General features: G+C 44.6%; 1 protein-coding gene across 2 annotated transcripts in view; it reads left to right on the top strand.

Annotated features, from left to right (window-relative positions):
• ca8 (carbonic anhydrase VIII) overlaps nucleotides 1–24,826 on the top strand; it is a 71,734-nt gene extending 46,908 nt beyond the window's left edge. The window contains exons 8-9 of one of the 2 annotated variants that reach the window (XR_004553755.2): nucleotides 19,562–19,769; nucleotides 24,298–24,826. Coding sequence is in view for 1 of the 2 variants with exons in the window: in XM_034103797.2 (XP_033959688.1) it covers nucleotides 19,562–19,696 (135 nt within the window). In the remaining variant the exon portion in view is untranslated. The remainder of the gene's footprint in view (nucleotides 1–19,561; nucleotides 19,770–24,297) is intronic. The other variant, XM_034103797.2, reaches the window with a different exon arrangement.
• The last annotated feature ends 2,848 nt before the right edge of the window (nucleotides 24,827–27,674 follow it).

Here is a 27,674-nt window from a genome sequence, read left to right on the forward strand (position 1 = left end):
ACCTTTATTCGTCCCACAGAGGGGAGATTTACACTGTACAGCTCATGTCTATTATACATTAGTGATATTGCACAACACAGGGGTTATAGTCTTTGTTTTTATGTGTGTGGTTGTAAAGCTAGGTAAAGACCTTCCGTATGCAATGTAGTGCTTTTAGGAGCTGAAATCAGCAGGAACGATTGCTGAGAGTACTGAAAGTTTACACAGTGTCAGCTGTCTTCAGGTAATCATATATTATTACACGCCATTACAACAACATCATTAGAGTATGTATCTGCCATCAGGGCCTCCACACGGGTCTCAATCTTCTCATTGTTGCGCAGCCAGGTAACTGAGAGCTTTATCAGCTGAGCTTCTCACACTCTAACTGTTAGTAGAGAACATATTTGAAGACATATGGCGCTTTTCCACTGCAGCACGCACACTTTTTTTTGCTTTTCCACTAGGGGTAGTTCCGGTTCAGGGCTACTTTTTCATCTTTATTCTGGCCCTCAAAATTCGAGGTTCTTACCGGGCCAACAACCGGGCTGAATATGCTAAACTAGTGACGTAAACACTCTCGACTGCTGAGTGCTGAATGGTCAGAGAGAATCGCTGGCAAGGGAGCTACAACCAGGGGCGTCGCCTGGACCTGAAAACATTCGGGGCTTAGCCCTCAGTGGCGGCGGCCGCGGCGCTACAGTGGAATTTTCTACCGCAACACTCCCCACACGCACACACACACAGTACACCCGTGACTGTTACAATGAACGCTCGATAATCAGCTCACGGATATAGGCGGACCTCACCTCCTCTAGGAGGGACCTCACCTCCTCTCCTCCTCCTCCTCACCCCCCCCCCGGGAAGATTTTTTTAAAAATATTTAAGTTAAATGCATCAATCTGGTGCACTTTGAGAGCAACATTAAGAGATCTATGGATACATCTCTCAACACCCATATGAAACAGAACTGTAAGCAGATATTTCTTTATGGATATTTTACAAATCACTCCCCTTTTAAACTGTATTCTTGTTTTACTGCCATATAGTATTTCATAACTGTTTTTCCTTTATTCTCTTATTTTATAACTATAATGATCTAGGTGTGCCGCGGAAATAATCTTTTGAATAATTTGTGACCAAACCGTTTGAGACCCACTGAGATAACTTAGACTCAGGGTTCATACACTTTTTCACCAATGATTTTCAATGACTTCTCCATGATCTTTACCTAATTTTCCATGACCGAAAAAAATTACTCTTTCTCAGTGGTACCATCTGAAAATGTTTTATTTTAACATGGAACAGGAAAATAAGGTCTGCATATGAAACCTGTAGTGCCTATCTAAAACAAATCAAATAGCAGGCTTACTAGCTTCTACACGCTAAAGCAACTGTAGTCAGGGAGGCAAACTCATCAGGTATGAAAAAGGTGACAAGCATCCGAGCCCCCCGGAATATCGGCTTTAAAATGAGGAATAACAGAGGATTTTAGCAGTCAGAACAACTAAAGCAGCAAGTAATAATAACAGAAACGCTAAAGAGTCACATCTAATATAAATATATATATTTATCCAATATGCTCCTTTAGATATCTTTTTACTTATTTTTCCTTATAGCTTTGTGAAGCACCTTGAGATGACGTTTGTCTTTAAAGTGTGCTATATAAATCAAATGTATTATTATTATTATTATTTTTAAAAGCATTTATTTTAATTGTGTAGGAGTCAGTTTATAATTTTTGCAGCACTGTTGAGCATTTTGAAAATGTATTTTCATGCCTCTGTGCAAGGCTTAGTCTTTCTATCTTTATAGCCAGAGGTGTAAAGTAACCAAGTTCATAAACTCAAGTACTATACTTGGGTAACATTTTTGAGATACTTGTACTTTAAGTATTTCAATGTTTTTGCTACTTTGTTCTTCTCCTCTACAGTTCAGAGGTAAATTGTATTTAATCCCTTTAGTTTCTTCACAGATCTGGATGAATGATGTGAAATATAATCAAGTGTTAAATCAGACTTTAGTTCCACCTGGAGTAAATCCACAAGCTACCCTGCAGTATACAAAGTCATTCAAACTAGCTGCACCTTCACCAGCTATGAGAACACTTTAATGATCAATCATTATAAAACATATCATATATATTATTCTGAAATGGACCAATCTGCACAACGACTACGAAAGCGAAGCCTGCGAGCTAGTTCAGGCAGTCAACTCGAGCACTTATGCTGCATTCGTATTTGCATACGCCCCCTTGCCACTCTACAACCAACCAAACAGAGTCTCCTTAATATGCCGCTCTATTTAACCTGCCAGATCTCTCTCCATGCATTGCTTGCTGCTGCTATTGCTGCAGCTACCTCTACGTCGCTGCTGCTTGCCTGCCCCACCACCACCCCAGCTTCCACCCCAGCTTCCACCTGTAGGCTCGGGGGTTAGTTATTTAATCATCACTCATCGTGCTATGTATATCTATGGAGTGATGATGCCCGAGCCTAGTTGCCAAACTCAACTATATGCTGCTTCTAATAAACATGTTAAAGGAACACGTGAGTTGTCTGACTGAACTATATTTTGATGATAATACTTTTCTACTTTTACTTGAGGAACATTTTGAATGCAGGACTTTTACCGTAACAGAGTATTCCTACACTCTGGTACTTCTACTTTTACTCTAGTACAATATCTGAGTACTTCTACTTTTACTCCAGTACAATATCTGAGTACTTCTACTTTTAATCAAGTACAAGATCTGAGTACTTCTACTTTTACTCAAGTACAAGATCTGAGTACTTCTACTTTTACTCAAGTACAAGATCTATACTTATACGACCTCTGTTTATAGCCTATGAAAAAGACTATCAGAAAACGAAGCCTAAAGCTAACGCTAGCAGATAGTGACAATGTATGCTAGTTAGCTAGCTCAACGATTCCTTAAATAATAATGCGACAAAAAAACTTTTCAGTGCACATCTGAGGTTACCTACTGTAACCCCAGCTTCTATGAGTAAATGGCGCAGCCCTCTAAGGCAGTGTTTTCTCAAACTTTTTCATATAAGGACCACTTAACCAATAAAAAAACACTCGCGGACCACCTAACTCCACAAATATCCAAAATCCCATCGTTTTTCTAGAACAGATTACAAATTGCTTGAAAATGGGACAAACAAGTGGCAGCATGTGTGATGAAGGTGTTGCGCTGGGCTATATCATACGGAGCCCCTAAAGGGACATGAAGAAAAAAGAAAAAAAAACAGAGGGAGAAAAAAAAAAGTCAGGATAACGGGTTAGTATCTCGTGCGCACGAGAAACGAATCCGTTATCCTGACTTTATTTTTTTTTGAGAAAGTTACCGATGCACCAAGGAGGAAGTGGAACACGAGACAACCATGTCATTGCAGACTGTTATGTTTACGTGGGGAAATGACAGTGCATACATTATTTGAGATATATATCGTACTTAGACTTCACTTTAAGGACATTTCGGCCAGGGGTGTGTGGTCACTCCAGGAGGCAGCGGGAGGTGTAACTCAGAGAAGAGCAGAACCAGAGCTCAAAGAGCTTTTACGTACCGCCTACACTGTGTTTACCTTCATTGAACAGCTATAAATCATGGGCGGACTGGGACTACAAATCAGCCCCGGGACTCGCACCCAGCCCAGCCCACGTAAACTGTCAACGGGCGGCCCACTTCGGTACCGGCGCGCGTGTGTGTGTGTGTGTGTGTGTGTGTGTGTGTGTGTGTGTGTGTGTGTGTGTGTGTGTGTGTGTGTGTGTGTGTGTGTGTGTGTGTGTGTGTGTGTGTGTGTGTGTGTGTGTGTGTGTGTGTGTGTGTGTGTGTGTGTGTGTGTGTGTGTGTGTGTGTGTGTGTGTGTGTGTGTGTGTGTGTGTGTGTGTGTGTGTGTGTGTGTGTGTGTGTGTGTGTGTGTGTGTGTGTGTGTGTGTGTGTGTGTGTGTGTGTGTGTGTGTGTGTGTGTGTGTGTGTGTGTGTGTGTGTGTGTGTGTGTGTGTGTGTGTGTGTGTGTGTGTGTGTGTGTGTGTGTGTGTGTGTGTGTGTGTGTGTGTGTGTGTGTGTGTGTGTGTGTGTGTGTGTGTGTGTGTGTGTGTGTGTGTGTGTGTGTGTGTGTGTGTGTGTGTGTGTGTGTGTGTGTGTGTGTGTGTGTGTCATTAATTCATAGATCAAAGCAGACTGGTTTACAGACTCTCCTGTTTTTTGCCAATCCGGTGCTTAAACCAATAGCTCTACACCCCTGGCCGAAATGTCCATAAAATTAAGTCTCACTTCAAAATATATCTCAAATAATGTATGCACTGTCATTTCCCCACGTAAACATAACAGTCTGCAATGACATGGTTGTCTCGTGTTCAACTTCCTCCTAGGTGCATCGGTAACTTTCTCAAAAAAAAATAAAGTCAGGATAACGGATTCGTTTCTCGTGCGCACGAGATACTAACCCGTTATCCTGACTTTTTTTTTTCATGTCCCTTTAGGGGCTCCGTAATATCATGCAATTTAAAGTGAAACTTAAGCTCGCTCCTTTGCGGAGAGTGCGGAAAAACTCAAATTAATTAATTTATGTGAAATGTTACCAATATACTCACGGACCACTCGGGGGCGCTCACGGACCACCAGTGGTCCGCCGACCACACTTTGAGAAGCACTGCGGGAGGGGAACATCCCTCCTATAAGAGGGGGAAAGGGCCGCTCTCTGTGTGCCGAGAGGCAAGAGAGAGGCGCACAGCTGGCTCCCTGACGTCACTCACTCCGACGTCAGGACACCCAGTACAGGGTGTGTCTGAGAGGAATGGGAGACATTTCTCAAATAAAAATGAATAAATGAACAGGAGGAAGACCAAGATGCAGCCGTGCAAATATCTTCCACTGACATTCCTCCGTGCAAAGCCATGGAGGAGGAAATTCCTCTGGAGTGCGCATTGATGTTCTCCGGGGGCTCCACCCCAGAGGAGACATACGCCTGTGAGACCGCCTCACACAGCCAGTGTGACAGCCGTTGTGCAGACAGAGGCTGCCAGATCGAGCGCTCTCTTTAGTGCACAAACAGGCGCTGAGAACGGCGCCAGGCCGCTGTGCGCGCCACATAGCAAGACAGCGCGCGCACAGGACAGAGGAGATGAGACGTGGCTTCTTCCTCCGACCTGTAAGGAGGGGGGAATAAGCCAGCCAGGGTGATCACTCTTGACCTAGAAGAGTTGTGATGACCTGAGGCATGAAGCCGGGTTAGGGCGTAAAACAGCTGAACTGCCATCTCCTTGGATCCGGAGGCATGACGGAGCCACAGAGAGAGCAGACAAATCACTCACCCTTTTCTCTGATAGAGCCAAAAGCAGTACTACTTTGGCTGACAACAGTTTAAGGGGAACCTGGTCAGGTTCAAATGGGGCTTTGCTTTAGTGCGCGCAACACCAAAGCCAAATCCCACTGAGGCGCCAGTGTGCGTGTCACAGGTCTGAGTCTCCATACTCCTCGCATACAACGGCTGCTGCGTTCTGCGAGCCCCTCTGTTAATTTCGTCGGGAATATACATTGCTCTGATGGAGAGCAACGTGTGTGCGCGCCCAGAACATCAGCCGCCTGGCTGCGTTCAGAAGCTGCGCAGATCGTACTCCTCCCTGGCCAACACACTCTCACTCCATAATCGTCCAATAGCGACGTTTGGTCAGTGTCCGTGGCGTGCAGTTGTGACGCTCCTAGGCTCCTTCAGCTTCATAAAGGGACGCAAATAGCTTTCAACTGATTGCAATGTATTCCCATCTGCGGCTGGATTTGACGCTTATGGAAGCACGGCATTCGTTTGTGTCGGCTGCCCTTAAAGGCAATGTGAGCGTCCATTCCCATTGGATAACGGAGAATTGTACACAAGTAAGTATTCTACGAGTAGGAGTTCTGATGTCAAACACTGGTAGTTTATTACAAGCATCGGCCGGAGAATTCATATCACAAGTCACAGCAGCAAAAGGTTCTGACTGCGCGGGTGGGTTGTCATGTCAATTCTGATCAGCCTATCTCTTGATAGACCTTTTAAACTAGTTTACAGAGAGATAATCAGCATATTGGGGGAAGGTATACGTGAACACCTGGAGACACTGAATCACTTATCTGACTCTATGGCTCTTGTGACCGAGAGTTGACCGGTCATAAAACTGATAATGTCAGCAATAGCTGAGACTTCCCATTCCTTAAGACAGATAACAGACTTAGGCTTCGTCGTAAATGTCAACAGGCCGAAAGGTCAAATATCTTAAGTAAAGACAAAATTATTCCCTAATTATTCCCAGATATCACTGTCGATTGATTTTACAGTGATATCTGCACTACTCATCGACTAAAAAACACCAGATTATCCTTGTTAATTACACAACATTGATTGGTTTAAATTGTGTGCAATGCTTTTGTATTTTTCCCCTTCAATTCGGAGAAACAAATATTTTTTCGGAGTAAAGGATGGCAGAAGACACTACACTACGCAGAATCCCCAGCTATCGTTTAGGACTACACCATGTGCTCTGTTTGACAAACCCCGTAATTAGTTCTCAAGCTCTGTGATTGGTTGACCTCCACTGCATTCAATATGAAAAAAAAAGTTTCGTAAAAGATAAAATCATACTTTATTCAGCAGTGCTTGCTTTACTCTTTGAAAATCATCACATGAATGCATCGGAATAAATGGTTCGGCTGCATTAAATATATTACACATCTGTCGTAGTTCTTTATTTTTATTTATCTACAGAGATCGGGCTGAGAATAGACCGGAAACTATTCTTTTACCGTTCAGTTCGAATTTCACAATAAAGTTAGTAGTAATATTTTGTTTTGATATTATTGTTTGTTATTAACTACTAGACCGCCGGGTCATGTTAAGACCATCTTTTCTGTGTTGCTGTGGGTTTTTTTCCATCGCTTTTGTGTTACAAATATCAAAACAATAACAAAATATATCCGTCATAAACTAAACCAGAAACAGCAGTATATTTTATTTTGTTAACACTGTAAACTTGACAGCTTTTTAACGCAAACCACCTACTGGTTAAAGCACATTATTACACGTTTAGAGTAATGCAATGCAGGTAGATTGTGTTGCTTTTTAATGACTGTTTAAAATGCCTTTTTCTTAATGTTTTTTATTATTATTAACTACTTGTTACTTGTTGCTAGGGACGCTGCTATTGATATTATTTATGTTATGTTGTGTAACTGTTTAATGGTGTTATGTTTATTGCTACCCCCTTCCCCGTCAATGTATTCTTTCACACACACATACGGGTATTGGGCCGAGGGCGACACCGTACTTCTGGTATCCGCCGTTTTACGCGAGGTGCAAGCAGGCAGCCGTACACCGTCTAGGTGTTGCTAAGCTTCCTGTATTGAATATCATAGTCTATTGCCTTAATCAATATCTTGTCAACTAGAGATGTCCCGATTTAAAAAAATCGGGGATCGGGAGAAAAAAATCGGGGATCGGGATTATTTATTTTTTTTTATAATTTTTTTTTAAATTATTTAATGTTACAAAACAAAAATGACCATGTTCACGTCTTAAAGTCATCCTGAGGACTTAGTTTTGGTTTAAAATTACACAACATCATGTATGTGTTGCTTTCTTTGGGCTTGTTTTCATAGACCTGGTTGCTTATTTCTCTGAAATCTGGCAACAGAGTGGGCGCAGTGTCTAATAGTAGCAGTAAGCTAACGAGAGGCTACGTTCAGCTGGTGACTCGGGAGTCGGGACAGAGAAAATGTCAGGAGTTTGGAAGTATTATAAAATTTAAAGTGAAGGCAGTGTAACAGCCAGATGCAATGTTTGCAAGGCAGAGGTTCTGCATGGTGGAAAGAACAGAGCTACGTTCAACACGACCAATCTAATACGCTACCTGAGAAACAAACACCAACAACAACACAGCGAGTACACAGCGGCCACTCAGGTAACGGCACTGAAACAACCGACACTTTCAGAGACTTTTAAAAGGAAAGAGAAACTGCCCCAGAACAGTGAAAAGGCCAACACAATAACAGCCAAGATAGCTGAATTCATCACGTTGGATGACCAGCCGTTATCTGTTACCTTTTTTCTCTCTTAATGCATTGCATAAAGATCGGATCGGGAACAATCGGTATCGGCAGATTGTCAAAATCAAATGATCCGAATCGGATCGGGTGCAAAAAAAGGTGATCGGGACATCCCTATTGTCAACTCTAAAATACCAAATATATGCAATGGCATGATAATATCATTGTGACAAGTGGGGTATTCACCTGGTGTTTCCAGAAATTAGACGTAGATGCAGCCAAAATCGACGAAGGCCACTTTCGAGGGTCGTTTTTCCATACATCTGCAGGCAGTCTGTAAGGGCAATCCGACAACCCACACAGCTCTAGTTTACGCTGGTAATGACCTAGAGCACCCTCAAGTCCAGATATGTAATCCGAAGACATGCAGCAATTTCTTCGGTCGTTAATTCAGAGAAAAAACCGAGTGCGCTCTGCCTGGCTACGTTAGCTAGCTGTTTATATTTGCACTTCCAGGATATTTGCACCTCCAGGAAAATGGCGTATTTATATATATATGGCGCGTGTTGCATTGTGGGTAGCTCGTGACGTCACTGTGTGTGAAAGAATAGTGTTGGTCCACAACGCAAACGTATTAGTTTAACAAAATCCGCATCTAAAATTGTGGCATAGATAGCCTACGTTATTTTCCCCTGTGCAATTCTCCATTTACTCAACAATAACACATTATTATCCTTGTGTTTATATATTTGTTTGATTAATAAACACAAGTTGGTGTCCGTCAGGACCGAGGGTCGGAGCAGCTCATTTGCTTTAGAGAATATTACACCGGGAAGTAAGTATTCTCTCCGCTTTCGCTTGACAAACCCCGTGATAGTCCTCAAGCTCTGTGATTGGAGAGTGTGCTCCGAGGGTTACGCAGAGTGTCGAACAGCACTTGAAACGGGATGGAACCACAGCAGACTGTCCAAAACTGGATTTGAACGGGTCCACCGCGTCCCCAGAACTACACATGCTGGCTATTGTGTTTTGCAACATGTTCTGGCATGTTCTGGCACGTCTCTACTGGGAGTAGTAGTTTTAAAAGACGTTTTCGTATTTCCCATAATAAGAAGTTGCCAGTATTAAACTGTGTACATCCCTGGAGGTTTAGGGGACAGGAAACACTCAAATTTAAAACATATAATTGATAAATGGGTGAAAATTGCTTGTGCTTATAATGGGCAGCATTAATATATATACCCACATGCCAGCTAAGGTCAGAAGAGCTTTATTTAACAGCTGGTCTTATGTTTGTGACCCCTCCTGTTGTTAATTGATAACATTACATTACATTAATTGATAAGCCTGAAACATGCACTTGTCAAGGTTCAGAGGCAAATTTTGCAAATATGGCAGTAGCCATCGATCAGCTTAAGATTAGATATACTTTATTGATCCCAAGTTGGAAACATTTGCGTTACATCTGTAACAGTTGTAAATATGCAGTGGTGTTTATTTACATCATTTAGTATAATCACACAAATTCTGTGTTTTATATTTAACAATTCTGTGTTCTTTATTTATTGATTGTTCAATACCTGACAAGGTCGGAGATTAAATAACTACATACATCTTATAAGAGTATAATACATATGTATAATATCAGTTAAAATAAGTGCTTCAACATAGTTAACATTGATGGAGGTATGCACAAATATTGATAGATGTCTTGTAATGCACTATTGAGGAACCTGCGACCCAAGTTTTTCATTCAATGCATAACTACACCGTTTGTGAATATGATATGTCAATAAACCTTAGAAAATCTTTAAATATTGAAAGGGATGTGCAAAATAGTCATTATATACAGTCTTTAATTAACTATTAGCTGAGAATAACGAGTAATGAATATACTTTATAGGGATCCTATTAATATCTAATAATAAAAATAATGAAATTCAATAACATGCTTTAACCACTAGGTTAAATCAGCTGTGCACCTTTATGGTTTAAATACAGCCCATCTTATTAGTGTTGATACTGCAAGGAGACATATTGTGTGAAAAGAAATGTAAGATGTTGTTTAACTACTGATACATTTATGATCCACGTCACGTATTCAGTGTTGGCGGCAGTTCCTCAGTTGTCTAGAAGTCTTCTCATCAGGGCTCTATAAATAGAGAACTACGGCAGATATGTAATATGTAATGCAGCCGAACCGTGTATTACAATGCCGTTATGTGATGACTTTCAAAGAGAAAAGCAAGCACACTCGGAATAAAGTATTATTTTATTTTTTGAAAATGTTTTCGGTCTGTTTCCGGTATTTGTTTATGACGATGTGCTGTGAGATGTGAGACTGGAATTGCACAGGGGAAAATAACGTATCTTTAGATGGGGATTTTGTTAAACTAATACGTTTGCACTGTGGACCAACACTATACATTGACGGGGAAGGGGGTAGCAATAAAGATAACACCATTAAACAGTTACACAACATAACAGAAATAATATCGATAGCAGCGTCCCGAGCAACCACCTTGGTAACAATGAAAACGTTCTATGGACACCATTTCCTGAAGTAATCTTCGTAATAACTAGCAAACTAAAGATCATGTACATCCACTGCACACATAATCTGAAATAACAACTCATATTTCTCGCATCAAATGACATCAAAACACATTTTAATGGCCAAACTAACTTTAAAATAGGCATTTTCCACCGAGAATAAAACGAAGTTCGGCTATGTTTTTTTTTTCTGCAGGGAGAAATTTGAAGATCACATGACATAGACGCCAGCCATTGGAATGAATGATGAAAAAAACGTGGTTTGTCAAACAGGGCACATGGTCTAGTCTGAGATATGCTGTAATGGTCGTCATGGTGACGAGCCTTGCCCTCTCCGCTCGCGCTTCTTGAGGCGAAAGGGCTGCGAGGGAATCTCCACACGCTGCATTTCACTCTGGCTCTCATCATGAGGCGTGTACACACCCAGGGGATGAGTAGTGGTGTGTGCAGTGCTGTCCACACGAGGCGTTATAACGGTGCTCGTGGATTTATTATGACTGTGTGTAGGAGGCATATCTGGGACAGAGGAATGCCGCGAGCTCTGCAGTTTATAAACCAATAGGTTAAAACAACAGGCTTCTGCAACGAATGAACCACCTCTGGAGACTCCACCTGTGGGGGAGACCCAGGGGAATCCCCACGTGACCAGCTGACGCCAACGCCGAGCAGCTGATTCATGGAGAGGGCTGTGCGGGTTTGTGACACGCCAGAGGAGAGCTGTTACCCCCTAATCCCACCAGGAGCGTCTGCGCTGCGCTGCGCTGCGGCTGCAGCGTTTTTAGCGATCGCGGCCACTCTAGTCAATGGGTGCTATTCCACCAGACCCACTGCGCCATGCTGCGCCGCGGCTCGAAGCGTCCCAGAAGCTCCTCGCCGCAAGGAATTTCTAAAATATAGGATGAATCCTATTTTTGACGCGGCGCAGCGCAGGCAGGAAGTGGAACGTTCATCCAACAACTGCGAGGCTGCACACACGACGCCCCGCTTCCGCAACGTTTTGAAACGCGCCTGGTGGGTTGTGATGCAGGAGGAGGTCGCAGACGCTTCCGGTGGGATCAGGGGGTCAGTTTCTCCACTCACTCCCGCGAGAGCTGGGCTCTGCTGGCTGAGTTTAATTCCACTATCAGATAAACGATTGTCTGAGAGGGAAGAGGACAGCTTTTCTTCCAATTCATTATGAAACCCAGGCTTTGACAGATGCGATACGAATGTAACGTCTGTAAAGCGACTTCCTCCCTGGAGCGAGCCAGCAAATAGCAGGTCGTCCAGATGAAAACACACTCTCATCCCTCCTCTGTGTAGCGGCTCCAGCCTTCTATACACAAAAAATGCGAGGAGCCAGGAATTATCCAAACGCTATTTCCTGTGTTTCGGGATGATGGGTACGTGGAAGTATGCATTCCTGCGCTGCCCGTGAGGCAACCCAAGGTGTGCTTGGACTGAAAGGGCTGCGCGGGGGCCTCCACACGCTGCGTCTCACTCCGGCTCTCATCATGAGGCGCGTACACGCTCAGGGGATGGATGGATGGAGGTGTGTGCAGTGCTGTCCACACGAGGCGTTATAACGGCGCTCATGGGTTTATTATGACCGTGTGTAGGAGGCGTATCACGGACAGAGGAATGCCGCGAGCTCTGCAGGTTATTAACCGAGGTTAAAACCGGCAGGCTTCTGCCGCGAGCCCTGGTGTCTACTTAATCAACAGATTAGTGGCAGCCGGCTTAATAAGCGAGCTCTGCAGTTAATTAACCGATAGGTTAAAACCAGCAGGCTTCTGCAGGGAGATCGGCTGATCAGCTGCGGCTGATAGTCCCAAAAACAAAGAAAAAGACCAGGGGAGACCGAGCGTTCTCATCGGTAGCCCCCAGGCTCTGGAACGACCTGCCCCCTCATGTTAAATTGTCGCCCACTCTTGAAGCTTTTAAGTCCCGCCTAAAAACCCACCTATTTTCCCTCGCTTACCAGTCAGTCTGAGCTGAGCTATGTCATACCTATTTGTATGCTTTCACTGTCTGTCCATGGCCTTTATGTGCCTTGTTTTTATTCTTGTGTGCTTTTTTTATCTATTCGTGTAATATTATATTTTATTATAATGTTATGTTCATTGTGAAGCACTTTGGCAAACCCTCTGTTTTTAAACTGTGCTATACAAATAAAGTGGATTGGATTGGATTGGGAGCCCTGCTGTCTACATAATCAACAGATGAGTGGCAGCTGGCTTAATTACCGGCTCTGCTTCCTCGGAGGCTCTCGCGGAGCAGACCAGGAGCGGGGGAGCCTCACTCCCCTTTGACTCGCCACCGGGAGACCCTGTCTCTGGGGTGGTGGGGGAGCGGAGACATGGGACGGAGCCCCTGCAGCCGCAGAAGGGCGAGTCTGATGCCGAGACGGTTGCTGTGGGCGTCTCTCCGCTTGCGGCCTCCTGTGGCCGGCGTGGACGCCGCAGCTGCTGCGGGCGTTGGTGCCGCTGTGGGCACTCAGCAGGCTGGCGCCAGCTGTAGCCTACATGCTGGCGAATGCCGTCCGCCTGTTCCGCGGCCGTCTTCATGGACTCCACCATGGCGTGGAACTGGGGTCCGACCAGCCTGTCCGGGCTGATTGGAGCGTCCAGTAGCACTTTTCTGGCCGTCTCCGTAACAGACGCCTGCTTCCGCCAGAGGTGGCGCTGGATCTGTGTCACCCACGCGGAAATCCTCGCCTGGGAGACAGCAACGGACGCGCACAGAATGAGCGCCGTGCTGGCCACCTTGCTGATTTCCTCTGCCTCGGTGGTGGACCGCTCTACCAGTGTCACCACCGAGTTGGAGAGCAGCGCGATGTTATTCGCCGCCGCGCTGTGGTGACGGAGAGGGGGAAAGCATGTTCGGCCGCCAAGCTGGCACCCTGCTCGGACTCTGTCTCCCCCGTCCGGAGGAGAGGAGGGAGGGGAGAACCGCACAGTGAACCGTGGAGGGAGGCGGGGCAGGAGTTGCTTTTCTTCGGACTCCTGCCCGGCACTCGGCCCCAGGGACACGAGGTCCTGTCCACGGCTCGTAAGCCAATCGTCCTCCTCGGCCGCAGCAGCAAGAGCGTCCGCTCTCCGCTTCCTGTCGCCCGAGGGGAGACGGGCGAAGTGTGTGCATGCTACCTGCTGGTTTAGAGCCGCGTACGCGTAATCTGACCCCAGGCAGGATTTGCATACTACTTTTTATCTCTGCTGGTCATAACTCATTATGAACCCAGAGCCACATGAGGGACAATCACGGATGCTGTGCTTCAGTAACTGTGCTGGTTTGCTGAAGAAAAGAGGGACCAGATTGCCGGGCCTCCTTCCTATTTATACCGGAAGGAGGCCCGAGGGTGGGGCCCACCTTGCGGGTGGGCGTGGACTACAAGTTTTCAGTGCTGCACGGGGGCGCAGGGGGATTACCCAATAGCAATAGCCTTAGAGGGCGAAGCCATATACGAAATAGAACATGCTCTGCCGCTCCGACAGGGAGCTCTGCTCTGAACACCTGAACGGCCCGTTCTAACAGCTGTTCACCAGCCATCCAGTCTGTGCAACAGTGACTCCGGACCGCACAGTTACTGTTAACGAACGCACCCGTAGGTAATGTAGCTGCTGGAGTTAGACCCTCATCCCGGAGCAGCAGAGTTCAGCCGACAGGCAGGAAGACTCGAGCTCGCGCTTCATATATTAAAAAATAACACCATGCGCGTCATGATGGCACATAACAGCTTGCGACCGCAGATTATTTCGGCGATTAGATCAAATGTAAATTATATTTGACGCAACTTTAGTTACATTTCCATGACTTTACCAAAACTTTGGGAAAAATATTGTTTTCCAGGGCTTGGAATTTGCATTTTGAATTTCCATGATTTTCCAGGTTTTCAATGACCGTGCGAACCCTGTAGACTAAAGTTAACTATCTAAACACTCAGAGAGTCCTTGAGCTCACCTGAGTCTCTCAGTCTGAGAGGAGAGGACTCTCCTCCAGCTTGTTGTGGAACAAACAGGTCCTTATGTCCATTAGTGCAGCTAGCTAACCAGATGCTAACAACACGGTCCCTGATGGCACCGGTCCCCCTCTCCCCCTCTCTCCCTCTCTCCCTCTCTCTCTCTCTAAATGCGCTATAGAGTGGCGAAGTCCCTCCCTTTCCGGTGGACCTCCATGGGACCTTATTTCGGAAAAATCATGTATTGAAGTCAATGGGGAGAGAAAGATTATCTTTTCATCCCGTTTGAATTGTGCAACGAATTACACATATGATGTTTGTCGTAAAACTGTGAAGTAACACATTTTTTTGTGTGAAGCGCTCAATGAACTACAACTCTGGTCTTGCATACGTCACCAACACCAAGATGGCCGTCACGTTAGCACATTTCACCTCTTTCTTTCAGAATGAAGTGAAAAGTATTAAGAGAGGTGAAAATCACTACATGTCTGGCCATGTTGAGAACTGCACATACACAAAAGGGGAGTTAGTCGGTTCCGTAAGAGCCAGCATGCGGGACCGGCTTTACAAGGTTTTGGTGAGTAACACAAGTGTAATGTGTAACGGTAATGTACGCGACTCTGGGATTTGTAGTCTTTCTAGTTGCGTATTTTTCATAGTCTTATATTTCAACAGTCTTAAGACAAACTGTAACTTTTTGTAAGGAAATTATTTCTTAAGATTGACAAACATCATATGTGTAATTCATGGCACAATTCAAACGGGATCGAAAGATACGTTTTCTCTCTCCATTGACTTCATTACATAATTTTTCAGAAATAAGGTCTCATGGGGCGGAAGTAGATGGGCCGGACTTCATTCTATTGCCACACACACAGAGGCTGCGTCTCAGGTCGACTATTTTCATTTCCTCGGTCCTCGGTCATCGGTATCACCGGAAGTTGATTTGTCTGTGCCATCTTGAGTAGCGTCCCATGGCTCTTATTTCTGCCGGAGGATCGAGGAGTGATAATGGAGGAGCGATAACCGAGGAACCACCAGACCATCCTCCGATGAAATCCTCAGATACTCGCTCCGCCCCCTTACTGTGTATCTCTTATGAAACTCACGAGAGTCACTCCTCAGTCTATACTGTGTTTTGTTTCAATTAATGTATCATTTAGTTACAAATATGTGATATATCTGAACAACAAAAATCATTTTATTCATTTATTGGAAACATTTTCATGATCGCTTTTTTCGTTTTACATTTTCATTTATAGTCATTTCCATTCAGTCAGTCATTAAGTGCTATTCAAATGTTAATGTACTACATATCCACACAAACAAACCGGGGGTGGGAGGCGGGCCGGAGCGGACCGTCGTAAGGGAGCCGCAGTAGGCGTCGTGGCGAACGAAGAACTCACCCGCCAGTCGGAGAAAGCCAGGTCGCTGAGCCGCGACGGGCGTGAATAACCCGGTGGTCCCCAGCAGGAAGGAGCGCTGCCCGGCCGTAGGCGAGGGCACAGCGGCGGTGGGCACGAAGTACTCGGGAGGAAGGATCAGGGTTCCCGGGGGGCAGGAGCAGCATCCCCGGGAGGAAGGAGCCGTGGACAAGGAAGAGGCCAGACGGGGCGCCGCCCGAAGCCGCCGTTGAGGCGAACCGTGAGCCGCGGTAAGAGGAGAGGCCAGGCAGGGTCCCGAAGCGCGCCACCCACGGGCCGATGAAGGCATGGGCGACGTCCGAAACTGCAGAGGCGAGGGAAAAGGCCAGACAGGGTCACGAAGCGCGCCACCCACGGGCCGATGAAGGCATGGGCGACGTCTGAAACCGAAGAGTCGAGGCGAGACGGGGTCCAGAAGTGCGCAACCCACGGGCCGATGAAGGCATGGGCGACGTCTGAAGCCGCGGTCGAGGTGGTGAAAAGGCGAGAGGGTCCACACGAGGCTGACCAGGCATGGCCGAACCTCCTCTCAGGCACCAGGGAAAAGCTCAAAAGGGTCGATAGCCGTTAGCAGCTAGCCGTTAGCAGCTAGCCGTTAGCTGTTGCCATTAGCTGCTAGCTGGCAGCCATCGGTAGCTGCTAGCCGTCGTTAGCTAACGTGGTCAGCTGCTAGTTGTCGTTAGCTAGTGCAGCCTGGACGTGCAGTCGCACGTCCAGAAGAAACGGCCCCATGTGGTAGAAGTCGGGTTCTTACCCAGCAGGTCGTGCATCGTCACCATGTAGTTGGAAGGCTCGCTGTCTTCCAGTGCCGAGACGATGCGGGAATGGCGAGAGACGTCCTCAGCCATTCCGCTGGGGGCGCACCGAGCCTCAGTCCGCGTGCCGGTGGCAGCCACGGACGTCTCCAACAATCTCCGGCATAACGACAAAAACAGCACTTTTCGCCATGTTCGGGTCCGTCCCGGAAACTTCACGAGACGTTGTCAGGGTCACCAATGTAGTGCCGAGAGATAGGGAGTAGGAGGCGGTGCAATGGAGGTACAAAGCTGGCTTTAATGAGCAGCAGAAATGCAGGTGTTGTCAAGTCGCAGCCCGGGACGACAAGAGAGAGAGCCAGGAGGGCACACAACATATATAGGTAGCAACACATATGTCCGTGTGGAAACAATGCCCCTACCCCACAGTTCCGAGATTGAATTATGTAATACAGTGGTCACCACAGTTTATACATTTTAAGAATGGCGTTTATCTTTTTTGAGAATGAGTTCTTATTTTATTTTATTTATTGGGGTCTACAACAGATGATACAAATGTTTGTGTCGGTAAATGTGTGGCAGGGGTGTTTGTGAAAATAACGGGGACAGAGCTGGCTGCTGTCAGAGTCAGACGAACAGCTGTGCGGCGTCATCACAAACGGACGTCGCTTCACGTGACGCTCCGGAGGAAAGGACATCCCATTGCTCTTAAAACTCATTTCCCTGCTTCTCGTGGTTTCCTTGTGTCCCTCCATGCTTCCCTGGTGGGAGGGACTAGATGCAGGGAAACGACGCAAGTGAGGGAAGCAAGGATTTAATTTAACCGACCTGAGACGGGGCCAGAACCGAGCTTGAATGACACAAGCACACGTTTATTTCCATGCAACTCTCTGATTAGTCTGGTGTCTTGCCTCTGTTGCATTCACTGAACACGGGCAATTACAGTCCTGCCGTCCTCTCTTGTGTCATGATGAGGTTCACGTAAAGCACGATTAATGTATTATTATTGAGGGAGAATTGTCCGGGGCTACAGAAAAAACAACAACATTAACATATTTTACCATGATTTAATTGTAATACACGTTTCAAAATGATGCCGAAATAACAACATACTGATACCGGTCTGCAGACAAGACAGCAGGCGAAAAATCATTTAAAATGCGTGTTTTCTGAATGAAGATTGGATCGATCAGGCTAAGCTAACGTTGTATATGCTCCATCCACACTCACAACAACGGCCTACAGACATAAATAAACCAGCGACTGTATTCGCCATGAGTCTGTGGTTTGTACTTGTTTAACTTGTGTCTAGTTTCTGAACAGATAAGAGGATCTGTGAGCTCTGAGTGCTAACAGCTAACGGCTGATGTTTTTGTTCGCATTGAAGATGACGTCACGGCAGGTTTACGCAGCATCGCTCCGCCCACCGAACAACCGATCGCCCCGCCTACACTGCGTTACTATAGTTACTACCCCAGTTCCTAAACTGTACTGGAAACGCAGCATAAAGTGAGCCTGGCCTACCAAGGCCTAACTATACCGTACTAAGCCGTGCTAGGTCCTGCAGTGGAAAAGCGCCATAGATACCTCATTCACACCAACGCAACTCCGGTTCAAGCTCTGTGCTAGAGCTTTTCAGGTTGAGAACCGGTTCTTCGGTTTAGCTCCGGCTCTTTTCCCACCGCCCAGAGTCCATCTGGTGCTGCGTCATCGTTTGCGTCATGACGTAACCATTTGCGTGCCTGCTTCATAAAGCCAAACCGCGCGGAAACCCCTCACAGCTCACACCGACAACAACAACAATGGCCGATTGTGCTCCAGCTTCCTCTGTACCTCTTCGGAAGACCAGATTCCCAGCAGGTAGCTGGTATCTTCAGTGGACCTAATGGACTGCTGCTTGTTAAGTTTCTCCATCGTTGTGTATAAACGGGATAAAACGCGGGCTTTTTGTTGTTGTTCAGGAGTTGATCCCGCCCCTGCCCCCGCCTCGACGTAAGCGTGATGCATGCGGTGCTTTTGCTCCAGCCGGACAATTATTTGGTGCTTGAAACTAACCGGATTCCGGAGCTAAGAGGCTGCTCCGCTGCGGTGTGAACAGGAAAACCCGGTGCTTTTCAAGCTCCAGCTCCGAACTGGCCCTGAAACACCGTTGGTGTGAATGAGGTAATAGAGTACTCCAATGATCCTGTGTATCTATGGAAAGCCAAAGGGCAGAAGTGGTGAGCTGAGGAAACCATATTGTCTTGTTTTGTAGAGACCAGACTGTTCCAAAGCACTGTACAAGCTTAAAACACTGTATATGGAAGCCCTGAGTGGCATATATGATGTCCTATGTTTTTATTAGCTTTTCTTTTTAATGACTGATTTTAAATGCCATTTTCTTAATGTCTTTCGTTTTTTGTAAAGCACTTTGAATTGCCTTGTGTTGAAAAGTGCTATATAAATAAACTTGCCTTGCCTTGCCTATGTTAAAATCGTTGGATAATCATTCTAATTTATTTTTATGAAAGTAATATGTAAGCTAATTTATATTTATTGTATGGAGAAAGTCAACTTCAGCCTCTAGTAACAAAATGGATATGAGTCTATAACAACACACACTTGTTTTTACACATAACCCTTTTTTTCAGGCTGTTTTAACACATGTATTTACCTGTTCTTTAAACACAGGGGAGAATCACACACATCAAGGTTTATCAGATTCTGTTTTACCTTACTTGCCTCTCAGGGCTTCCGTACTTGTATGGGATGTTTGAGGTTTTGGGGAATCCTTTGGTATGCAAACTCAGATCCTTTGACCACATTGATCTGTAGTGTGGAGCCTTGATATCTGGAGCTGTGACAACATGTTGGCCTCTTAATAATAAATAAAATCTTCCCTCCTCAGATCGAGGAGTTTCGGAGGCTGCGATCCCATTTCAAAGGGGCGGAGCTGCAAGAAGGGAATGATGGGATGTTGGGGGACAACTTCCGGCCCACGCAGCCGCTCAGTGACCGGACGGTTCGCGCTGCCTTCCAGTGACCCGCACCTTCATCACCACTCAGAACACTCCCCCCGGTCCTCCTGGTGTAAGGACAACAGTTTGATTCAAGGGGTATACATCCACCGTGCAACGCCTTAGTCTGCAGCACACTGTGCAGTAAATCCCTTAAACATGGGACCCTCAGTGGTGGAAGTGCTCTCAGATGCTTTACTTAAGGAAAAGTATACATTATTGTAAAAATCTTAAGTAAAAATACAAAAGTTTTATCAGCAAAATGTACTTAAAGGTCCCATGACATGGCCATTTCTACTGATCATAATTCCATTGTTGAGGTCTACTAGAATAGATTTATATTGCTCAATGTTCCAAACTCACATTGGTTTCTCATCCAGCATCTCTTAGTCTGTGTATTCACTCTCTGTCCTAAATGCCTTGTTGGAGCTCCTGCCCCCCCCTCCCTGTGAGCCCACTGTGCTCTGATTGGTCAGCTCGCCCACTCTGTTCTGATGAGTCCACCACCGTTACAGCGGAACATCAGTGATTATGTGTTACAGTGGCGTTCGCAACCAGCAAATGACACCATGCGTGCTCACACACAGACTCACAGCCTCGCCGCACCCTTGCCGCGTCCCGCCATAAATTAGCTAAAGCTGTTTATAAATGTTAAAGAGTCCAATTATATTATTTCCCTTTTAAATGTAGATGAATAGAAGCATTAAGTAGCATAAAATAGAAATACTCAAGTAAAGTACCTCAAAATTGTACTTAAAGGTGGGGTAGGTAATTTTAGAGAAACCAGCTCAAGTGCGCTAGAATTTGAAAATACACAACCGGAGAAAATCTGCCACTTCCTTACAGAGCCCCTCCTCCAACACACACCAACGCGCACATGACCAATGAGGGCACGAGATAAGTGTGTGCCCAGATGGAAGGCTGACAGGCAGGTAGGCCATCCAGTTATTTTAGCCGGGCCGGCTCAGATGATTGGTCGTGCTTTCTACAGTACCACGGCTTCCACAGATGACATTTCTTTATGGATTTTTTGTCAAAGCACTTCAGATATTCATTGCTATCGGATGTTAAGAGCATTCCATGGAATATAACAAGTGTATCTCGAGCCGGTTTCTCAAACTTAGCTACCCCACCTTTAAGTACAGTACTTGAGTAAATGTACTTAGTTACTTTTCACCTCTGGTGACCTATACATTTATGAATGGGTCTTAAAACGCAGTGGTCATTATTTTATTCAGAAAACACGTTACACATCCTGAAGACATCGAGAACATGTAGCATTCATTTGGACTCATTTGATCTCCACTCGATGAATATAATTGTAATAATGAGATGAATGAGAACTAGAGCTGACTGAAACTGAGAAGTGAATTACTCTGGTTACTTTACACGATGTAATTATGTCCATTTGTCATATTAAACACTGATTTGTGCAGGTCTAACATAAGCACAGTGGTGTACAGTAACTTAGTGTATTTACTCAAGCACTGTTCTTCAGTACAATTGTGAGAGACTTGTACTTTACTTAAGTATTTCAAGTTGTGTTACTTTGTACTTCTTACTTTACAGATCTGGAGAAATCAAGTGTTAAATCAGACAGTATCAGACTGCAGTCTCCAAAGCCATTCAGACTAGCTGCACCTTCACCAGCTTTGAGAACACTTTCATGATCAATCATTATAAAACATATATATATATTATTCTGAAATGGACCAATCTGCACAACGACTACTTTCACTGTCTTTCACTATATTTAGATGAGAATACTTTTCTACTTTTACTTGAGGAACATTTTGAATGCAGGACTTTTACTGTAACAGAGTATTCCTACACTCTGGTACTTCTACTTTTACTCAAGTACAAGATCTCAGTACTTCTTCCACCTCTGCATATACCTGACAAGAACTGAAAGTGATAAGTAAAATAAGAGAGAATGAACTTCTCTCTGTACTCTCAGCACACTTCCTCACAGAGGACAGGCTTTTATTGGACGCTGTCCCTGCAGCGGGTCCAGCCCTGGAAGAACTGACCCAGTTCAGTTTCTAATCTGGGACAGGCCTATATACGGAAGGATCTAGATTCAGCTCAGAGGAGATGAGGAGAGTAGAGAACCACAAACAAGACTTTTTTAGCTTCCTAAGTTTTTAGCAGAAGTGGGAAGTACTTAAGAATGAAAAAACTGAAACATTGACTTCAATTAAATGTATTATGTCAACAGATTACACATAACTGTATTAGGCATTTAACTGAATATAAATTGATCTAGTCTAGATTATGTTGGTTGAAATATTGGGAATGTTTGTTTCTTTACTTTAAGACTTAAAGGCTGAACTGGTTTATTAACTGTCACATCACTTTATAACACAGCTTCAATTTAACTTTGTGTGGCAAGAACATGCATACTTAACTATGCATGTGCCCCCTCCTGGCCTGCAGTACCAAGGCACAGCTACGGTAAATGACAACCACAGACCAGACACAATTACAAACTGTTTTATGCAGAACACAATGGCTTCACAGAGCTGAGTCCGTTTGCTCAGAAAGAAAGTGCTATATAAAAACGCACCTTTTCGTGACAGCAGTATTAGCGGATGGCGTTGGTGGCAGAATGTGCTAAGAAAGATCCTTGAGGATGATAAGGGGGCTTACGTGTGTGTGTGTGTGTGTGTGTGTGTGTGTGTGTGTGTGTGTGTGTGTGTGTGTGTGTGTGTGTGTGTGTGTGTGTGTGTGTGTGTGTGTGTGTGTGTGTGTGTGTGTGTGTGTGTGTGTGTGTGTGTGTGTGTGTGTGTGTGTGTGTGTGTGTGTGTGTGTGTGTGTGTGTGTGTGTGTGTGTGTGTGTGTGTGTGTGTGTGTGTGTGTGTGTGTGTGTGTGTGTGTGTGTGTGGGATTGTTATAGCCAATGGAATACAGGATTTGTTTTAGTCCTAATATCGTGTATGCATAAGTTTAGATCACAAAATGAGTTATGCAGCTGCTCTGGTTTACTTTATGACATCATGTATCACGGTCTGCCTAAACATAGATAGTTCCAACACTAAACAGTGTTTACCCTGTAGAGGTCAAACAGAAGTGATTCTCATAACCCTGTGCCACCACTGAAGACTTGAGATGAAATCCTGAGGGACGAGAACTGAGAGGGAACAGAGTGAGGTGTGTTAGCTGGGGGGTGGGGAGGTAGGTTACTGTGTGGGGAATGGAGGTGAGGATGCCAGAGGGATAAAAGAGGAGGAGGCTAAGGAGGGCATGAAAAAGGAGAGAAGGAACAGAGGACTATTGTTTACAATGTAATCTGATGCTGATCTGACCCCCCCCCATGCAGAAACCCACTTGAGACCAGTGAACGAGAGAGGGGGGGGGGGGGGGCTGGGAAGAGGTCAGACACAGAACTGGCATAGAAGAAGAGCAAGGGTAAAGATGGAAGTAGTACTTGGATCTGGTACTTTAGTAAAAGTAGTAGTAGATATTGTTCTTGTGTAGAATAGAAGTACCAGAGTGTAGGAATACTCTTTTACAAGTAAAAGTCCTGCAATCAAAATGTTACTCAAGTAAAAGTAGAAAAGTATTAGCATCAAAATATATTTAAAGTACCAAAAGTAAAAGTGGCGTGTTGTAAAATATTTCCATTAGAAAACACAAATTAACACAAATGTGCCAAAACACGAGACGACAAAACATCTCCACAAACTTGAGGAAACATGCGCAGCGTGTACTAAAAGCTGCACGAACCAAACACCAAGAGTCGAGTCGGCCACCGTAGGATCATCTGAAAACTCCTCAAACGTATTCCTTATTGTGGTGTCAGAGGAAAAGTCGAGCGATCACTACATTCTTAGTGAAGGTCGGTATACATTCCAAATTCACTTGTTGAAATGTTATTTTAATTAAATTACATTTTTGTTGAAACACTTCAGTCTGGACCAAAGTGGACAGAGCCACAGTAGCATTACGCCGTGCTGCTGGGCGTGGTGATCAAGGGTTTCTAATCAAAGCAGACATTGTTACAGAGACTCAGCAACTTCCTCATGTGACGATGATGATGATGATTCAGATCTCTGAGGAGGATCAGATTCTACTCAGACGATGCCTTTCCAGAGACATTTGTCTTCATCTGTTTGTTTCATGTCTTTATTCAATCTTTATTTGTTCTCCACTACAATGGACAACACGACTGGAACTATAAAAATGGCTTAAACACTATAGTGGATTTTCAGATGAATGATTATTTGAACCTTGTACTTGATGTGTTGCAGGTTATATGTAAATATAAAGCCTATAGGAAATGATTGAAGTCATTTAAAGAATGATTTCCCAGTTATAACATTGTCTGCAGCTTCAACAGTAAGACCCATGCACACCTGGCTAAATCAAAAAATCATTTTTAATCCCAGCCTCTTTTCGAGCCATCCATCCATTCAGTCCTGACTCATGCTGAGGGCCCAGCTGCGTTGTGTTATATGGCACTGCAGACGGACATGTGATCAACTTGTACAGCGCAGCTCGTTTCTCTTTAACAGCTTGTTTATAATATTCAGAAACAGGGAGCAATACAAGTTCCCCATTCACTCAGGACACATCTGGTTTAACTTTTCTCTTTTTGGATCTGATCCATTTTTCTCTCTCATTACAGGAGAGAGGGATGAAGAGGTGGAGGGAGGAACACACACAGGGAGAGAGACATTGGACCAGCTTCAGACTGAAGGGGGACAGAGAGACTGCTGACTTACATCTTCACTGAGTGCTTGTGTTCGTGTGTGTGGGTGTTTCCTTTCTGCATAACTATTGTGTGAATGTGTGTGTAACATCCTCCATGCGGTTGTGTGTGTACTGTTTCAATATTATTGTACGTGTCTGTGTCCTGATTACAAGATAGGAGACTTCACAACCAGCCCTGCTCTCTCTGCTGTCAAAACAAGAGGCACACACACACACACACACACACACACACACACACACACACACACACACACACACACACACACACACACACACACACACACACACACACACACACACACACACACACACGTATGTACTCTGCTGCGTACATCATGTGCTACAGACATGTCACATTTTACAAACTGTATTTAGAACATTCTAATATTTTGTTATGAATCATTAAATCTAAAAGGGAAATAAACTTTTGATTCCGAGTGTTACCTGAATGAGACTATTTCTGTGGTGGCCCGACCAGTAAACCTCATTTAACACTGTACCACTGTACCACTGTAACACTGTACCACTGTACCACTGTACCACTGTACCACTGTACCACTGTACCACTGTACCACTGTACCACTGTACCACTGTACCACTGTACCACTGTACCACTGTAACACTGTACCACTGTACCACTGTACCACTGTACCACTGTAACACTGTACCACTGTAACACTGTACCACTGTACCACTGTAACACTGTACCACTGTACCACTGTAACACTGTACCACTGTAACACTGTACCACTGTACCACTGTAACACTGTACCACTGTAACACTGTAACACTGTACCACTGTACCACTGTAACACTGTACCACTGTAACACTGTACCACTGTACCACTGTACCACTGTACCACTGTACCACTGTACCACTGTAACACTGTACCACTGTAACACTGTAACACTGTACCACTGTACCACTGTAACACTGTAACACTGTACCACTGTACCACTGTACCACTGTACCACTGTAACACTGTACCACTGTACCACTGTACCACTGTAACACTGTAACACTGTACCACTGTACATGCCGCATTGTTACATGTTATGAGCCCTTTGACAAGTCATTTGTCCAATGGAGCCTTTTTAGCTGGTATATGCTCGAGCAATGAAGGTTGTATAGAAACTTTTCAAGGAGATGCATTCCAAATGACTAGCCTATTTTATAATGGGATTTGTTCCCCTTTATAGTATTCAATGTCTTGAGACTATAAAGCATATCCACATGTACACAGACTGTTGTTAATGACATGTCCGTTTGAATGTTCAGTTCCCCTCCTGGGGGGCTAAAGAGCGCAACACTTGAATCCGCAGCTGTGTGGTCATCGGGTGCCCTGCAGCTCACATCAGAACCACATTAAACTGTTGGTTACTCTTGTCCAGGTGCGCAGATAGTGGGGGGGACGGGGGGGATGCTGATCCTTCCCCCTATTTTTTTTAATTATTTTTTTCAATATATACATTTGTTCATATGATCGTTGTAATTAAATCATCTTAGATAATTCTGATGTGCCCACCCAGGGGTTAATGTTATGATTGTAAAACACATAATAAAACAAATAGTAAGTAAATATCGGGAAAATTATTTCTCTGTTTCGTCCCCCCCATTTAAAAAATCTCACCTGCGCCCCGGCTCTTGTCCTCCGCTATTCCTGGTACCTGGTTCAAACGCTCCAACTTGTACAAACCCCCGTGTGCTGTTCAGAAGGAGACACTCTTCATACTCACTGTGACACTGTCGCTTTCTTTCAACCAGCTTTACACAAACTACACCATGAGTTTCAGAGTTGCTACTTGTGTTCAGTTAAAAATACAAATTACAAAATACAAAAATCCTGGATTCTTAGGCCCAGGGGGATTCAACTTCGGTCCAGTGAGCCCCCAGGCTTGCGAGACACTGAGAAGCTGCCACACTGAGAAAACTGAAACATTGACTTTAATGAAATGTAATATGTCAACAGATTTCACATAACTGTATTAGGTTAGTTAAAAGCAATAATATTAACTTTAAATACAAAATATTAGGTTCAACTTAATATTATTGTGTTCAACCAACCTAATACAGCTGTGTGAAATCTGTTTCAGTGTAACAGCTAACTAGCTCTCCTAGAGACAGTATTTACAACAAGAAAAGACGCAGAGTACTATTCAGTGCTCACTGCTTACAGTTTTACATGCATGCATACACATTGACAGGAACATGAGAGGTACACACAGAGATACTCACACGAGTTGTGTGTTATCAGCTGTTTAGTTGTTGCTAGTCTTTACCAATGAGAGAAACTTGACAGTTCTTTACATTTGAGCGTGTAAAGTGCATAGAATTTACGTTCTGACATGTCAACAGTATTGTGTGCTTTAGCTACGATTAGGCAGATGATTTACCGCTGCTGTAGGTTGCTCACTAGTTAGGAGATAGCTAGCTAGCGTATTTTAAGTTGTTAGCAATTCCAAAAACGTTGTCAGTGTTCATGAAGTTAAGTGACAGAATGCAGGCATTATATACCTGCGGGTGAACGTGAACAGCAGGCATCGTCAGAAGTCATGTGACTGCATGTGGTGCCGTTACTTCCCAGTAGATTGATAGTATGTGTTATGTGCTATAAGCAGGAGATGAACAGTTAGTATGAGGATGGGTTTACATTCTTTTCAACTATTAACGTGCACAGTATAGTGTTATATTTGTAAGACTGGTTAGGTTATGATCTGGTGTTAAAGTCTAACATTTGACTTCAGCTGCTCACTGATCATACTCCACCTCCTCATCTTGCACTCAGAACAGCTTCAGTTGGCCACACTCACATCAATGTTCTTAAAGGGGTGGTTCTGCTTTGGGGGCTTCCCTCACCTGTAGGGTGTTGTGTTTGTTTGCATGTGAACGGTCTGCACAGGCTAACATCCCCGTGTTGCCTCCCATTCTATTACCTTATTTACACCTGACCACATCTAGAAGATAAGTGTAATCAAGTAGGCCAATGACCACGTTCTTATAAAGAAAAACAAAGACGATAGATCAGAGGTCATCGTCTGGATAAAGTCTTCAGATCCTGTTAATACCAAGTGTAAATGTGAAGGGACTGTGTCTGACAAATGAAGCTGAGATCAACTGTGAGCACTCATGACGGTTACTGCAAAGCCACAATAAACTGAAGCACTGACTTATTAAGACACTGAATGATCCAGTGTTTTTTATCAGTTTGATGCAGTTGTTAAAAATGTTCCTTTCCTTCAAACAGCGTTCACATGAAACCCAGAATGTCTGCTGTATACCCGACACTTCCT

This window comes from Pseudochaenichthys georgianus, chromosome 17 (assembly GCF_902827115.2).
Source record: "Pseudochaenichthys georgianus chromosome 17, fPseGeo1.2, whole genome shotgun sequence".
Lineage (NCBI taxonomy): Eukaryota > Metazoa > Chordata > Actinopteri > Perciformes > Channichthyidae > Pseudochaenichthys > Pseudochaenichthys georgianus.